Source organism: Camelina sativa, chromosome 17, assembly GCF_000633955.1.
Source record: "Camelina sativa cultivar DH55 chromosome 17, Cs, whole genome shotgun sequence".
In the NCBI taxonomy this organism is placed as follows: Eukaryota; Viridiplantae; Streptophyta; class Magnoliopsida; order Brassicales; family Brassicaceae; genus Camelina; species Camelina sativa.
Window position 1 is genome coordinate 33,931,847 of NC_025701.1, and position 18,135 is coordinate 33,949,981.

General features: G+C 34.4%; 3 protein-coding genes across 3 annotated transcripts; all 3 read right to left on the bottom strand.

The window, feature by feature from the left end:
• On the bottom strand, positions 9,957 to 11,979 carry LOC104758863 (BTB/POZ domain-containing protein At1g55760-like). The gene is made up of 4 exons (XM_010481823.2): positions 11,304 to 11,979; positions 10,969 to 11,117; positions 10,769 to 10,887; positions 9,957 to 10,668 (listed from the first exon to the last, which is right to left on the bottom strand). The coding sequence occupies exons 1-4, from the start codon at positions 11,420 to 11,422 to the stop codon at positions 10,066 to 10,068; spliced, it is 990 nt and encodes a 329-aa protein (XP_010480125.1). The 5' UTR covers positions 11,423 to 11,979; the 3' UTR covers positions 9,957 to 10,065.
• Positions 13,361 to 14,431, bottom strand: LOC104758865 (pectinesterase inhibitor-like). The gene has a single exon (XM_010481824.1). It carries the CDS (start codon positions 14,406 to 14,408, stop codon positions 13,881 to 13,883), a length of 528 nt encoding a protein of 175 aa, XP_010480126.1. The 5' UTR covers positions 14,409 to 14,431; the 3' UTR covers positions 13,361 to 13,880.
• On the bottom strand, positions 16,913 to 18,110 carry LOC109125073. Its single transcript, XM_019239272.1, has 3 exons — positions 17,796 to 18,110; positions 17,599 to 17,680; positions 16,913 to 17,488 (listed from the first exon to the last, which is right to left on the bottom strand). Exons 1-3 carry the CDS (start codon positions 17,913 to 17,915, stop codon positions 17,139 to 17,141), a joined length of 552 nt encoding a protein of 183 aa, XP_019094817.1. The 5' UTR covers positions 17,916 to 18,110; the 3' UTR covers positions 16,913 to 17,138.

Genomic DNA, 18,135 nt, shown 5'->3' on the forward strand with positions numbered 1-18,135 from the left:
GAGTAAATCCATCAAATCAAATTAATTTTTGTACTAATATGCTGAAGACTTATCAAGTAGACTTCTTTCTGGGGAAACTAAAACGTAGTAAATCCATCAAATAATATTAATTTTTTTGCTAATATACTAAAGACTTATCAAGTAGACTTCTTTCTGGGAAAACTGATATGATATAGTAATATGATATAGAATATTTTTAAGAATGAAACAAACGTGAATGATATGATGAATTGTAGTGATATAGAGAAAATTTCAATTACCCAACCGTGATCAGTCTCCAATTAAGCGTGGATGATTTATATTGACCGATACAAGACTTTCAATCACCAATTCTTCGCCGTCCAAGACTTTGAAGATGAACTTATTTTTTTAAAAGAGAGAAGAAATGATTTACTGATAGCTTTTTTGGTTGCAGTTTTAAAATAATCAAAAGGCCCCGGGCTGGTTTATATATACGAGACGAAACGGTTACAATGAACAGTTACATAATTAATAACGCAAACCGTCGCGTCGTAAATCATTAATGAGTATCATTCGTCGACTGATTTCTAAATAGAGAAGTCTACTAAATAGGTCAAAAAATGAAGTCAACGATATCATCCAAATATTAAAGAAACTGAAGCAAGTTTAACAGATTACAGACATAAATACGCCATTCTATCAAGCGGCCACGATAAAGAGAGGTTCACAGATTTTACTTGAAAGATCTACGAAGCAAAAGAGATTAATACAACAATTAAGATTATACCGGCGATTAAGACATTCTCGACCACCCCGCGTACACGACGAATTGACAGACGTAATTCCTTCATCTGATCTTTCACCTTCTCTAGCTCCTGCTGAACCCATAGCATTTCATCATTTTCCTGGATGGCTGTAATAGAATCCCTTTGGTCAGCAATTCCACCTCTCATTGCTTGAAGTTCTTGCATAATAGCCTCATCCCACCATTTCATAATATGGTCCTCTCCATCCTATACCGTATCATAGAAGTAAATATACCATAAGAATATTATCTATACTCAAATAATAATTCTACCAAACGAATAAACCATCATACAATCTAACAACCTCATGGTTATTGCATCCAAAGAAAATCCTTCCAGGATTGTCAGCTGTGGTGGAACATTTCATAACGGTTTCCCTTCCGCAGAAACATCTGTCAGGAATTCCAGCTGTCAGGCCAGTAAAGTTTACTTCGGGTGGACCTTCACTCCATACTTGCAAAGAACTAGAAGATGGCTGAGTGTAGCTGTATAACCCCATATCTGTGTGCAAAATGAACAAAAAACTATGAGAACATATATATTTTCAAACAAAATTAGCTAAAGCGTTACAAAAGCAAATAGCCGACTTCCTATGATGAGAATACTTATCTGAGATGTCGACTTTAGAGAGCAACAATATCGGAATTTTAGAGAGAGAAATTGTGGAGAGAGAGAAAGCACATACAAACTAGGGTTCACCTGTAGAAAGAAGTATTTATATGGTTACCGAATCCGGTTAGGTTAAAATAAGAGAATTGGTACGCATTCGGTTAGGTTCAGCTATCGGTTTGATTAAATTTTCGGTGAGCTTAAAATAATATAATATTCCTAGTTGATGGCATAAGAAAGTCAACCACGAGTAGTCTACAGAGAAGTCTACTTAAGCAAACCCTAAATCAAATAATTTTAACCTAATCAGCCTTACCTCCCTTAATTTGACTAGTTTATATGTCAATTTATTTTATTACAATGCAGGAAGTCTATGTGGTTATTATTTGGTCAAACGGTTAATCAAATTATTTTTTATAATTTTTCAAATTAAAATTTTACCTATAATTAAGGAGTAGACTTATTTTGAAGTCAACCACAAGTAGTCTACAGAGAAGTCTACTTAAGCAAAACCTAAATCAAATAATTTAAACCTAATCAGCCTTACCTCCCTTAATTTGACTAGTTTATATGTTAATTTATTTTATTACAATGCAAGAAGTCTATGGGTTATTATTTGGTCAAACGGTTAACCAAATTATTTTTTATTATTTTGAAAATTAAAATTTTACCTATAATTAAGGAGTAGACTTACTTTGAAGTCTTCCCTTTGACGTCAATTTAAAATCAACCTTAATGATATCTATGGCAGACTTTCTCGGGTTAAATCTGTCATTTAGGCTTTTATTTTTTGTTTGGTCGTAAGGGGGTCAACTGTAATTTCAGCACCCTTAGTGGTTATGTTTCTCGAAAAACGAATATGGGGTCTACGACCTCATTTAAATGCAAATAAAGGTACTAAAAATGCAATTGTCCCAATTTTGAATATCATAGTAAATTTTTATGATTTGAATAAATAAAGTGTATTATTGACATTTAGGAAATTTGTTTGTTATATATGTATTTTTAATGAGAATTTCAAAAATACATCTTTTTCAATACCAACATTAGAAATACCATTTTAAAAAACTTTATTAATATTATAATTATTAAATAAACTAAAATAAATTACATAAGTAATACAACAAACCGCGCATATGCGCGGGATATTACCTAGTCTCTTCTAATGGTAGTTGTGGTTTTGATTCAAAGTCTTGTGATGTTTGTATACCCTCTAAACAAACATGTGATTCTTTCCCTTTGAGTATTAATAAGACATAAGCGGTTTTTGAATTAGTTCACTGTGATCTTTGGGGTCCTTATCGGTCAACGGCAATCTGTGGGTCAAGATTTTTTCTCACCATAGTTGTTGATTATTCAAGAGCCGTATGGTTTTATTTGTTGCCATCGAAATCACATACAACTTCTACACTACGTGATTTTGTCTCTCTTGTTGAGCGACAATTTGATAAGAAGATTAAGACAATTCAGAGTGATAATGGATCCGAGTTTCTTTCTCTTAGTGGTTTCTTCCGTGAAAAAAGAATCATTCATGAGACTTCTTGTGTTGGGACACCCCAACAGAACGGTTGCGTAGAGCGCAAGCATCGCCATATACTAAACGTTGCGCGGGCTTTACGTTTCCAAGCTGCTCTTCCTGTGGAATTTTGGAGTTTTTGTGCACTGACCGCGGGCTACTTGATTAACCGCACACCGACTGCGGTTCTTAATGGGAAGACTCCCTTTGAGATGTTATATGATCGACCACCACCAATGAATCACCTTCGGGTGTTTGGTTGCTTATGTTACGTTCATGATCAACGCCGGGATGGTGATAAGTTTACTTCTCGGAGCAATAAGTTGATTTTTCTTGGTTATCCGTTTGGGAAAAAGGATTGGAAGGTCTATAATCTTGATAGTGGTGTGATTTTTGTTTCACGCGATATCATTTTCATGGAAACGGAGTTTCCATATGCTGTCATGCCTTCTATGAGTACGGACCCGCCTCCATTGGTATCTTCTAATCCTGTGACTGCTCGACCTGACGAGGATACTGATTGTTGTGATGAGTTTTTCTCTATACTTCATGCAGTTCGTTCCTCTCATACTCTACCTTCGGCTGTGGTTCCAGTTGAACATGGTGCGGATTTGGTTTCATCGCCTGCTTTAGGTTATGTTGTTGTACCGCCACATACGGATACTGTTGTCGAGTCTTCTCCGCGTCCATCCTCTATTCCGTGCTCTCCATCTCTGACCGAGTCTTCTGACGAGTCTCCGGATTCGAAAAATGTTGAAGAAGTGATTCCCATGGGCAGAGGTCGCCGACAAAAGTTTATCCCCACTAAACTTCATGATTACATCATTAACACGGCACAAGTTGAGTCTGATGGTGATTTCACGGACTCTATTTGGTATCCCATCGACTCTTATGTCGATTGCTCTCAGTTTTCAGAGCATCATCGCGCCTTCCTTGCGGCTATAACTGCCGATGTAATTCCAAAAACATATGCTGAAGCGTTTCTTGATGAAAATTGGCGGAATGCGGTCCGTGTGGAAGTTGATGCTCTTGAGGATCAGGGCTGTCGAGACTCTTCCTCCAGGGAAGAAAGCTTTGGGTTGTAAATGGGTCTTTACTTTGAAATATCGGTTGGACGGGACGCTTGAACGATATAAGGCTCGATTGGTCGTTCTTGGCAATAAGCAAACAGAGGGTTTGGATTACAACGAGACATTTGCACCCATGTGCAAGATGACTACCGTTCGTTCCTTTCCTGAAGTAGCTGTTTCTCGTGAATGGGAGGTTCATCAAATGGATGTATATAATGCGTTCTTACATGGGGACTTAGACGAAGAAGTGTATATTCGGTTTCCTCCGGGGTTTCGAACTGATGATAAGACAAAGGTTTATCGTCTACGTAAGTCTCTCTATGGTCTACGTCCAGCGCCCCGGTGTTGCTTTGCTAAACTCTCTACGGCTTTGAAAGACTATGGTTTTAAACAATAAGTGAAGGATTACTCTCTTTTCACTTTTGTGGATGTGGATACACGGATTCATGTTCTTGTGTATGTTGATGATCTCATTGTTACTGGCAGTTCTCCACAGATTATCGCTGGTTTCAAGACCTATTTAAGTTCATGCTTTCATATGAAAGATCTTGGTATTTCGAAATACTTCTTAGGCATTGAAGTGGCTCGTAATTCTGAAGGCATGTACTTGTGTCAGCGGAAGTACACGCTCGATATCATTTGTGACTCGGTTTGCTTGGTGCTAGACCGGTATCTCATCCTCTTGAGCAAGACCATCACCTCGCGCGAGCTGGTGGGGCTGTTCTTCCAGATCCTTTCATGTATCGTCAATTAGTGGGCTGGCTTATTTATCTCAGTGTGACACGCCCAGATATCTCTTATGCTATTCATATGCTCTCACAGTTTATGCATGCTCCACAGGAGCTTCATTGGGAAGATGCGCTTCGTGTGGTTCGTTATTTGAAGAACAATCCGGGACAGGGCATTCTCTTACGTGCTGGTACAGATCTGCGTATTATGGCGTGATGTGACTCCGACTATGATGGTTGCTCACTTAGTCATTGCTCGCTCACGGCTTGGTTTATTCAGCTTGGTGGTTCTCCGGTCTCTTGGCGCACAAGGAAACAGGATGTGGTTTCGTGTTCTTCGACTGTGGCTGAATATCGCTCGATGGCGGAAACAGTGTGTGAACTTCTATGGTTACGGGAGCTGCTTATGTTTCTTGGTGTTGATTGTTCTTATTCGATCCCACTTCATTGTGACAGTCAGTCGGCTATTCATATTAGTAAGAATCCGGTGTTTCACGAACGTACGAAAGCATATTGAGACTCACTGTCATTTTATCCGTGATGAGATCCTCCGTGGTGTTATTGCTCCTCAATATGTTGGTACTAAATAACAGCTTGCTGATACTCTTACCAAAGCACTTGGTCGCAAAGAGTTTGATGAGTTTCTTGGCAAGTTGGGTATTTGTGATCTTCATACTCCAACTTGAGGGGGTATTGAGAGATATAAGTATGTATATGTAATATTCATATTGTTTAAGTCTAGTTGTGTAATATATGTAAGTACTTAGGTTTAATTGTATGAGTATGTATATAAGGGCTTCAGCCTCCGATGAATAAAAGCAAGAAAACCTTTTACACCAAACTAGTTTTCTTGACAGCCCCGAGATCGTCATCTGTGAAGGCTGCAAAGAAACAAGGGGAAAGAAAGCCAAGGCCCCAGTCGAAGAAGACAGTGGAGTCACTTCTAGCGCACCCAACGTTGAGCCTGGTGTTGTTGTCACTTGTCAGTGACCCTCAGGAGAATGTGGACAAAGTTGTGAAGAAATCAAAGAAGAAGCCGTCTACATGTAGGTTGTTTTTGTTTTTTCTAGTGCATTATTTCAGTTCGGCTTTTAGTGCTTCCAAGTTTTAAAAGTTTATAATCTATTATGTTGATATGAATGAGTGTTTATGGATAAATATTGCTTGTACCTAGTAGGATAAAGAAGTGATTATGTCTGTAGCTAATGTGATGATGAAGCTGCAAGTTTTTTCCATGAAGAGCATTGGAAAAAATGTGGCATTCGTAAGTTGTGGAAAAAGAGACTCATCAATAAAAAGGGCCAGCAGAAGATGCGCTGAGAGCCACTTGCCAGCACTGGATATGATTGCTGCTGCTAAAAACGGTCTTTTGGCCCGTATAAAGACAAAGATACAATAACAGTTGTGCTGCTTTTGGCAGATGAACTCCTCTTCTGATTTATCAAGCACCTCTAGATTACTTGTTTACATTTTTTTTGTTCTGTGATCTTTTACATATGTATTATTTGCAAGACATGTTTAGATTGAAATAATAATAAATAGCGATTTGGAAATTTAAGTTTTCAAAGATATTATTTGAGATAACCGTAATTATACAAAAGCACTTCATGATGGTGGAAATGTATGGTGGATATGTATTTTTTACAGAGTTCTAAATTAAATTAACTGGTAAATTCTCTATTTATTGTTGTTGTTGAAAAGCTAATATAATCTTTCCAACAACAACAATAAAGTAGAGAATTTACCAATTAATTTTATTTTACTACTTTCCTCCCTCTCAAGTCTAACCACATCATTTTATTTAACAACTTCTCTATCTATTCAAAAGCTGATGACAACAAAACCAAATCATTGAAGCCAAATGAACTTTGCCCATAATATGTATATGTGGTTTCAAATGCTTTGGCAACTAAGATGATTGGTGTTATGGAATTATCTTGGTCATGCCTCAGTCTCAGCGTCTAAAAACAATATACCACATAATAATGTATAAAATTAAATTTAAAGTGAAATATTAGTTTCTAAAAACAATATACTACGTAATTTTTAAAAATTAAAGAAAAATAATATTTATGACTTAACTCAACTTAAAATTATTATTTAAGATAAAAGTATTGTAAAGGTCACACTTTCTCTTGTGAAATTATGTAAAATAACTGAAATTTTAAAAACTTTACAATCCATTTTAATAAATAATTAAATAATAAATGATCACAGTATTCATAAGTTTTATAACAAAATATATAAAAAGTGAAATGTAAGTCATTAGAAAACTAATATGTATTATGTTGTATATTTCGAGAGAAATACCTATTTTCAAGTAGAACTACAACTTTATAAGAGCTTGGAAGCTTCTAACTCAAGAGAAGCAATACAAAATGATAACTGCTAGATAACTCTCCAAATTCTCCTTTCTATTAATCGATCTAAGGACGATGTCTTGAATCTTCTTTAGTTGCATTATATATATAATCACTAAAAGAAAGTACTAATTATTTCACTAAAAGTAATTATATAATCATTGAAAGTAATTATATAATCACTGAAAGAAAGAACTAATTATCACTGAAATAATCACGATGTCCTGAATTTTCTTTAGTTGCATTATATGATTACTGAAATAATCACTAAGCAGTACAAAGAAGATTCTTTAGTTGAATCTTTTTTCCTTTAATAATAATAATTACCACAATTTATTGCATATTAATTCCTTAAAATGTAACTCCATGATGTTTGACAAAAATTCAACAAAAAAACTTTCAACATATTAATACACTTTAATGTATTAATTTCATACAATTTCTGTTATACAAAAAAACAAGAAAAAAAAAACACAAAGAAAATCTATTGCATATCTAGCTCCGATGATGTTTGACCAAAAAAAAAAAAAACTGATAACCTCCCATGATCCTAAAGATATATTGATATCACAAATTTCTCACAAATTCTTCATCAAACATTATATTCTACCTCTCACATACATTTTTAAATTTAGTAATATAAATTTTTTATTTAACTAAAATATCTGTATTTTTTCTCTCATTTATGTGAATTTTGTAGGTTTTGAAACATTTAAGTAAAGTCAAAATTTTGGAGCATATGTGAAAAAACTAGACGAAGAAGGCCTAAGGCGTATGACATATTCTCACTAATAGAAGAAGATACACAAGGTATTTCGTATCTTCTTCACCTTTCGTTTTCTACTTTTTGTTCATGTTTTGAAATTAGTAAAAGTTGTTCATAATGCTTATTTTGTATATCAATATTGTATTTTGCTTCTTTTGATCTATTTGATATATTTTTAATATATAAATGTAATTCTAGATAATAATTCATAAAATCTAATAAATTTTTAGTTTACAATTAATATATCTTAGTTCCTACCGCTTCATATCACTTATGTAAACAATGTTCCTACAAAGAGCTAATATATATAAGTTGTTGACAAAAAAGAAGTTATTATATCTATGCTACCAGTTTCAAAAATATATTTCCTGTTCTTTTTTTCCAATTTATCATGTAGGTTGTTTTTGTTTTTGTATAATGCATGATTTTAGTTCGGCTTTTAGTGCTTCCGAGTTTTAAAAGTTTATAATCTATTTATGTTGAGATGAATGTGTGTTTATGGATAAATATTGCTTGTACCTAGTAGGATAAGGAAGTGATCATGTATGTAACTAATGTGATGATGAACCTGCAAGTTTTTTCCATGAAGAGTATTGGAAAAAATGTGGCATTCATAAGTTGTGGAAAAAGAGACTCATCAATAAAAAGGGCCAGCAGAAGATGCGCCGATAGCCACTTGCCAGCACTAGATATGATTGCTGCTGCTAAAAACGGTCTTTTGGCCCGTATGAAGACAAAGATACAATAACAGTTGTGCTGCTTTTGGCAGATGAACTCCTCTTCTGATTTATCAAGCACCTCTAGATTACTTGTTTACATTTTCTTTATTCTGTGATCTTTTACATATGTATTATTTGCAAGACATGTTTAGATTGAAATAATAATAAATAGCGATTTGGAAATTTAAGTTTTCAAAGATATTATTTGAGATAACCGTAATTATACAAAAGCACTTCATGATGGTGAAAATGTATGGTGGATATGTATTTTTTACCGAGTTATAAAATAAATTAACTGGTAAATTCTCTATTTATTGTTGTTGTTGAAAAGCTAATTTAATCTTTCCAACAACAACAATAAAGTAGAGAATTTACCAATTAATTTTATTTTACTACTTTCCTCCCTCTCAAGTCTAACCACATCATTTTATTTAACAACTTCTCTATCCATTCTCTATCCATTCAAAAGCTGATGACAACAAAACCAAATCATTGAAGCCAAATGAACTTTGCCCAGAATATGCATTTGTTGTTTCAAATGCTTTGGCAACTAAGGTGATTGGTGTTATGGAATTATCTTGGTCATGCCTCAGTCTCAGCGTCTAAAAACAATATACCACATAATAATGTATAAAATAAAATTTAAATTGAAATATTAGTTTCTAAAAACAATATACTACATAATTTTAAAAAATTAAAGAAAAATAAAATTTATGACTAAACTCAACTTAAAATTATTATTTAAGATAAAAGTATTGTAAAGGTCACACTTTCTCTAGTGAAATTATGTAAAAAACTGAAATTTTAAAAACTTTACAATCCATTTTAATAAATAATTAAATAATCAATGATCACAGTATACATAAGTTTTATAACAAAATATATAAAAAGTAAAATGTAAGTCATTAAAAAACTAATATGTATTATGTTGTATATTTCAAGAGAAATACCTATTTTCAAGTAGAACTACAACTTTATAAGAGCTTGGAAGCTTCTAACTCAAGAGAAGCAATAGAAAATGATAACTGCTAGATAACTCTCCAAATTCTCTTTTCTATTAATCGATCTAAGGATGATGTCTTGAATCTTCTTTAGTTGCATTATATATATAATCACTGAAAGAAAGTACTAATTATTTCACTGAAAGTAATTATATAATCATTGAAATTAATTATATAATCACTGAAAGAAAGAACTAATTATCACTGAAATAAAGAGGGCCAGCAGAAGATGCGCTGTGCGCTGTGAGAGCCACTTGCCAGCAATTGCTGCTGCTAAGAACGGTCTTTTGGCCCGTCTGAAGACAAAGATACAATACCAATTGTGCAGCTTTTGGCAGATGAACTCCTCTTCTGATTTATCAAGCACCTCTAGATTACTTGTTTACATTTTATTTGTTCTGTGATCTTTACATATGTACATAAACGACCAACAAATCCCTTTTGCACAAAAAAAAATTAGTGTCCACAAATCTTCTTGTATAAATAATAATAACAATAGCACACATAATAATACCAATTCTGATTTCCCTTAAAATCCTTTCCAGGTACCGAGGACTTCGTAGAAGACTTCAGATATCAAATCTCTGTCTGCACATTGCATGAATACGTTGAACTCATCTCTGATCTCAAATATCTTACCAAACTTCACAAGATACCTCATGCAGCTAGCCTTCAGTTCAGGTAACTGATACAGATAAGCATTCTGTAGCCTCTCCAGCACATTCTTTGTGTCGATATCGTCTAGAAGACTCAAGTGGCAAGCTTCTTTCAAATCAGCAATATCATATTTATCAGCTGCTTGGAGGAGTGCTAATCTGTGTATAAGAAAGTCCTCGTTCTGGATATTGCCGTATATATAACTGAGAAAAGCTTGGCAAGCATCAAGTGGCATGTCTAGTATGTTTATTTCTGATAGCTCTTTCTCTTTCAGGTCATGTAAAAACATGCTGCGGAAAACAGGTGAACGTGCAGCAAGAACAGCTCGGTGAGCACCAATGCTTCCACCAGCTGCATTGATCATTATGTCTGTGTAAATGCTTTCTGTCAACATACGTCCAAGGGATGTTACCGCTGTTGCTTTCGATTGATTCTCAGTTGAACCGTCTGCCCAAATAGAGTAAAATTCTCCACTCTGCCAATTCAGGTAAAACATCAACAACTCAACACATATGTATATGTTCCACCAAACATATTGATTCAATCTCTAAGCAACATCTCTGACAGACACTTACATCTTGAGACAGAACCTTCAAGTCAAGGAACTCAACGTCAATGATGATTTTACCAGTTAAGGGGACTTCAATCGTCCAAAGAAAATCTTCGTTTGTCTTGATCCGCTTATCTATTACTTCTGCATTCGAGTAAAATCATTAAAGAACCTGGATGAGATAATCAAACTATTGGATCAAACAAACAAGTTCTTCTCTAGTACCTGGATGAGATAAAGCTTTCCTATCACCAGCAGAAGAGATAACACGAAGAGCAAAGGAAGCAAGTGGTGGATTGTCTCTGGTAAGGTTTGATACCTCTGGATACAACTTAACATTTAATAGCGTCTTGCTTTTCTCCACAGACAAGTGCCTTCAAATCAAAAAAAAAAAAAAAAAAAAAAAAAAAAAAAAAAACCCAAATTGTCAAAAATCTATCTTATTATCATTACCAAACACATCAATTACAAAGAAAAAGGTGTCCACTTTACTCATTCATCATGTCGGATCGTAATTGGTCAGGTGAAAAAAAAGAGAGAAGGAGAGTGAAGAGAGATACCAATTCCAAAGACCCATCTTGAAAGGATCGGACTTGCGGTAAGTGGAGGAAGAAAGGTTGTGGATTCGCCATTGGGCGAGTCTAGAAATGGTGTCTACTCTGTAAGCAGAATCAGTCATCCTAGCGAAAGCCAAAGCCGCAGTGATGTCATGGATACAATCCAACAAACCCTCCAGCAGATTCTCCCCTGATTTTCCCAGGTTTGCTCTTTTCTTCGCTTCTTCTTACCATATACAAAACTTTACCCTCTTCTTCTTCTTCTCCTTACAGATCAAATAGTTTTAGATGAGAGTGATCTTAGGTTATGGAGAGAGAGAGAGAGAGAGAGAGAGGGAGGATTCGGTTTGATGTGAGTTTTACATGAAGATTTGTGCATACACTCTCATATACAAACCTGTGAGAGTGCAGCGAATAGAATCAAAGAGAGAAGGATTGAGATTTGGGGTTAAGGAGAGGACAATCTCAATTGTTTAATGGAGGAATCATTAGCTTTTTTTCTTGGATTGGTAATAATAACGGGGAAGCAAAGTCAGTGTTTTTGCTTTTACGTCATTCGAAAGGGTTCGTTTGCTTTTTCTGGTTGAGGGAGAGACAGAGAAAGAGTAAAGTGTTTGGTGTTATGTCCTTTGGCTTATTTCTCTAACTGGGACAGTCGTATGGGGCGTGTGTCTCATTTATTGGAGACTTCTGTCTCCAAATTAATTTCAGACTTTATAGGTTTATAGATAGATAGATACTTCAAATTTTCCTGGATTAGATATGGGTTCTGAATTACATAATTGACCCCATGCATTATCCTTTTCTTAAGAAAATTGAACCAACTACAGATTGATCTGATGATTTATACATACATAGTCTTGGTGCTGATTAAAGATCTAATTACTTTAATTGTATAGATTGTGAGATTAGCTGATAGGAGTGTGATGGAAGCAATTGGAATTTATTGTGCTTCCAGGGTAGGCAAATCTACCTTTAAATAATTTATTTATGCATATAATTAATGTATAAACAAATTTGCGTGACAAAGAAGAATTTGCATAGATTAATGTGTAAGTATTCTTTTCAGCTCACACTCATAGATTTGCGTGCATTCCCATGTCAACTTGGTTTCTTTGCCCACTCTCCTTTTTCAACTTACAAACTCCATCGGATTTTTCAACTTGAATCTCCCATACATTTCACATACCAGTACAATTTTTTCATGGGCACCTTTTATACTATTGAAAATTAAATCATTAACTAACCAATCATGTTTGGATGCTTTGAAAGAAAACTAAAAAGAATGTCTTTAGCTATTACATATCCTTCCTAGCTACTTTTATACTAGAGTATGATTAGTATAATCTAGTTGGTTGATAAAGATATACTAGAGTAATTTGATACGTAGATATTTTCAAAAACTGAAATCAAGATTCTATCATTGTTAAGGAGGAAAAGGCAACAAATGGTAGGGTCTTAGTGGAATCTATGAGAATACCTTTACAAGAGTGCAAGTTTTGTCTAATGAACTCATCTTGATGTGCAAGTTGTTCCCAATTGACAACATACATAATTTACAATATTCAAAACTAAATATTATTTCAAGTTGGTGTTAATGAAAATGGTTTATAGTTTTATATATTAACTGTGAGATTACTTTTTGAGCTCTGAATAATAGGAAGATATTGATATTTTCATGGAAATTAAATGAATTAAAAAAGCTTAGAACAAGTGTGAATATATAATTGGTCCAAGTGGAGAAGAAAGGTATCTACGTTTTTGTCAGTTTGTGGGACAATATTGAATCTAGAATCTATCCAACACTAATCTTACAAGCAACCACTCTGATATGACGCTCATTTGATCATGATCGTACATTTGCTAGAAATATCAGTCTAGATTATCACCAAAATTTGACACTTGAATACTCTGATCACCTTAAAATATTTAGAATAATAATATACTTTAATTTATGTATTAATGTTGATCTTTAGTGAAGAATAATCAACATTGGTTACGTTGTAAATATGGTAGGTCAACGACTAAGTTAGGAGTTTTGGTTTTGTGTAGAAAAAAGTTGCATGATGGATCGAGTAGATGTCCACCACTGGTTTCGTTTTCGTTGGATTTCCACCATTGTGTTTTTGCTTTTTACATGAAATTTCTACGCCGCCTAATCATAGTGTCCGCCAAGCCGTGAGACTTATTCAACGTACCGGCTTCATTTGTATAATAAACCAAGTTGAATTGAACTGGAAAATCTCAACTAAAAGTTTGGGTTGGACCACTTAGACTACTAAGCTTTTTGAACAGAAGAAATTGGAATTTTAGCATTGTGTGTTAAGCTCTATTACGGGCTTCAACAATTTGGACCCAAGAGAGAGAGAGTCTCAAGTTGGGCTGTTCTCTAACATTGTTAAGTTTATTCAACGTAAAAAATTTCTCATTGTTTTTTGTTTTCTTTGACTAGATTAATCTCATATTTATCCAAACAACAAACAGTTAACCAAAAAGAAACAAACAAAGAAAGAGGAAAGCATATAGTATTATACATGTGACATTCAAATATGTGAGGGATTAATTAATTAATGAATTTGATCAAGTTAACATTTTGTTAATCATCAAAGCGTTTTTGCAAAGCTTAAGAAACATATCGTTCCTCTGCGAAAGCTCCACATCGTTCCCGGCACGTGACTCCAACGCGTTTCCACATGACTCGATGGCGCTTATCGCCGCCTTCAGCCAGACGTCGACGTCCGCGTGCGCGTTCGCGAGCATCGCGGAGATCGAGTCGTCGAGCTGCTCAACGGCGTCTAGGTAATTCTTCTGACAGTCCTCGAGCGTGGCCTCAGTCGCTGGCTCAAGATCCTCGTTGCCGAGCTTATTCTTGATATAGGAAGAAGTGGCTGAAGCGTTGGCCGACGCGGCGGATATAGCTATGATCTCGATCTGGTTGCTTGTGCCTGCGAACTCGCCTGACTCGGGACGTGAAATAATGCTGGAGAGACAGAGTTTTGGATCGTCCGAGTGTTTGCAAAGATCGGAGATCATACCGGAATCAGCATTTCCGAGGAAGGAGGAAAGGAGAACGATGCAGAGGAAGAGAACTCCGGTGAATTGATTCATCTTTGATTGTATTTGCTTTTGGAATTGAGGGTTTGTGGTGTTTATGATTCAATCATGCGTAGAGAGATTTTATATTTGGAGGAAAAGAACATGTAACGTCCAAAACAATATTTGAAGAAATGAGTTTTTATCGTTTTTGTTGTTGTTTTGTTTGTTGAAGAAATCTGTTATTTTTTCTTTCAAAAATAAGCGGGAAATAACAGAAAAGCAAATATCAAACTGATCTGTGCTGGCCTAATATGATAATAATGGGCCTATTCTGCTAGTCATTACATCTTTTTTTTTTTTTTTAATTCATCCTTCCTGTAGAACACAACTTGAAGTCATCAAGAAATGCTTTGAATCGGATCCGAGAGCCAATGTGGTTTGTATAGCCCATCTTAAAAAGCTTCGACCTCTATTTCTAGCATTGTTCTTTGACCTTGGACTAACGCTGCCACTCATCCACAACACCTTTCCGAGCTTTTCTATCAAGACCTAATCTAATCCACACTTAATTATATCTAGCCTTTAACCAAACCCCATCAACATTACAGCACTTCTGGTCTTCCCATTTCATATTCCTCGAGTCCTCGGTTCAACAAAGTTTGTTTGAATTCTTTCTTCAACCTGTTCCTCAACATCTTCATATGCCTTCATCATTATAACTTGGGGATCAGACTCAAACCCTTTGGAGATTATATCATTTACTCCTTCCGTTTCATAATATAGGATGTTTAGTGAAGTATTTTTGTTTCATAATATAGTATGTTTCCAATTTTCTATGTAGCTTTTAGATTAATTTTATATTTTAAATTATGCAGTCTTGTTTATGATTGGTTAAACTTTTTAAAAGTAACTTTTTCTTAATATGTGTGTTTTAACTAAAACATCATATATTTTGAAACGGAATGAGTATCATTTATGGTCTTCCACTATGTTCAGAGGATCCAAGGTTAACAGATTAAAACTGATTGACAACAATATATCACTTTGTAATATCTTAGATTTTTTTTGGGAAAATTCCCAAAAAAAACACCAACTATTTAATATTTGTCAGAAAAAAACATGAACTTTTTTCGTTGCCAGAAAAATACGCAAACTATTTTTTAGTTGATAAAGAATACACGAACTATTATTTTTTTCCAGTTTCTCCTCGTTTCCGTTACGACCGTTAACGGTATTGTAACGGCGTTACTATTTTTGAAAAAAATTCCAGATAAAAACACAAACTATTTATTTGTTGCCAGAAAAATACATGAACTTTTTTTTCTTTGCCTGAAAAATACATAATTTTTCATTTCTTATTTTTCTATTAACAATGTTAGAGATCATATCTCATAACTTTCTCTGCTCTCTTGAACTTCATACTAGTTTTCACTACTATTTATGATAACTAAATTCAAGAACAAAAATACACAATTAGATTGATTGATTTCTAAATTTCTCAATAGTATTGTTTTTGCATAAATAAATGGTGAATCTGGTTAGGTTACAAGAGTTGATATCCCACAAAATGGCTATAATCTACGATCTCGATCAAGTTTGCGTACACCAGCCCAATTGATGATTTACACTGGCTATAAGCATCATAAAAGGTACTAAACTAAAGAGATGCATATTTTTTGAAATGTATACAAAGGTCTACAAAGGTGGGGATCTCATAAAATTTTAGAGAAATGTTGATGAAGTTTCAAAATTTGTAAAGTCAGTGTAAATCCAAAAACAACACTAATTGAGAAATTTGGAAATCGATTAATATAATTGTGTATTTGTTCTTATTTTAGTTATCCTAAATAGTAGTAAAAACTTGAATGAAGTTCAAGAGAGCAGAGAAAATTATAAGTTATGATCTCTAACATTGACAATGGAAAAATAAGAAATGAAAAATTATGTATTTTTTAGGCAAAAAAAAAAGTTCATGTATTTTTCTGACAACAAATAAATAGTTTGTGTTTTTTTCTGGAATTTTTTTCAAAAATAGTAACGCCGTTACAATACCGTTAACGGTCGTAACGGAGACGAGGAGAAACTAGAAAAAAATAATAGTTCGTGTATTTTTTATCAACTAAAAAATAGTTTGCGTATTTTTCTGGCAACGAAAAAAATTCATGTTTTTTTCTGGCAAATATTAAATAGTTGGTGTTTTTTTTTGGAATTTTCTCGATTTTTTTTTGTCTGACTTTAGATATATAGTATTATCATTATTTTGAGGTAGTTGCGTATTTATTTTGTTTATAGTATTCAGTTGGTTCATTCCGTTTATTCGTTGCATTTTTGTCGATAATATTTTCTCTAATCTGAAAAGACGCATTAAATAATGGATATAATGACAATGACATTGTAACGCTTCCCGTGTTTGAGGGAAGAGAAGATACGATAAGCTCAGGGAATGTTTGGAAATTTGGACATCTCTCTCTATCCAGGAACTAGTCCCCTCATTGCACATGTCATCAAAGCAAAGTCCGTTTATATATATGATCGTCGTGGGTCGTGGACTTACTTCATCACATTACAAAGAAATAAACACAACTTACATATTCTCTTATAAAATAATCCACTGTCACAATATTTACATTTTACAACAATTAATTAGTTCAAAAACATAAACAAAACATTTACAGCATCACGAATTTAACAATTTTTGTATTTTACTACATCATATGATCAGAATAATTATAAGAATATCTTTTTTTTTTTAGATAAAAAAAAAAACTCAACCCAAAAAAATAAAAACACTCAAGCGTCACATCACAAAATTCTGCAAACATCGGTCTCCTCACGACAATAGAGCACCGGAGGAGGAGGATACTGGGATGGTACCATATGATAAGTAGTGTGTTGCTGACTCATAGAACAACATAATCCGCAGAAACCTGAGTTTGGTATCTCACAAGTACATCTTCTCGCCGGAGGCATCTGGTTGTTGTACTGGCCCATAGGATGTGGCTGCTGTTGAGGCGGCGGAGCGGCCTGCACGGTGATGATACTCGTGTTGCAAACTTTCTTCTTGAGCTCACGTGTTAGCTCCGCCAAGTCAATCCCTTCTCCCAACAAAACTAGCTGATCATTCTGTCCCTGAATCGAGACCGATCTCACACCTGCCAGACAGTGAAATAAATCAAGTTTTTGCTGAAACGGTTCACATGACCTAACTTCCTTTGCAAGTTACTGGCAAAATTAGTCATAGAGACTAGAAATGTTTAATTACCGAATTTTCCAGATGCGATTTTCATAGCTTTCTTCATCGATTTCTCACCGTCACTCATATCCATCTTCAGAACTATCCGTTGCTGAAGAAAGAACGGTAATAAACGAAGATAAGTTTCGTGTTTTGCAAGAAACTAGTTTTTACCTGATGATAAACTAATAAAAGGAACATATGTCAAAGGAAGTAATGGCAGTTACCTTCATCATATCGCCGGAGAGAATACTCCGATATCGGTGTGTTATTGAGGAGAGATACCAAGATTTGCTTGAGTGTTTATCTTGATCTATTGAATTGTGACTGTATAGAACATGAATCATCTACTTAATTTATAGAACTAGCATAAACCTATTATAAAGACAAAGAAAAAAGCATAAATTTAATAATAAGGAAGTTTAATTATTTAAAATTCGAACGATAGAAACTATTTCGTAGTAAATTCAATCATCCATCATAGTTTTATGATTTACGCGGGACTATAGATAGACTCAGTCATCATAAGCAGATTCCTTGAAAGTTAAACAGTTCTATGTATGTATG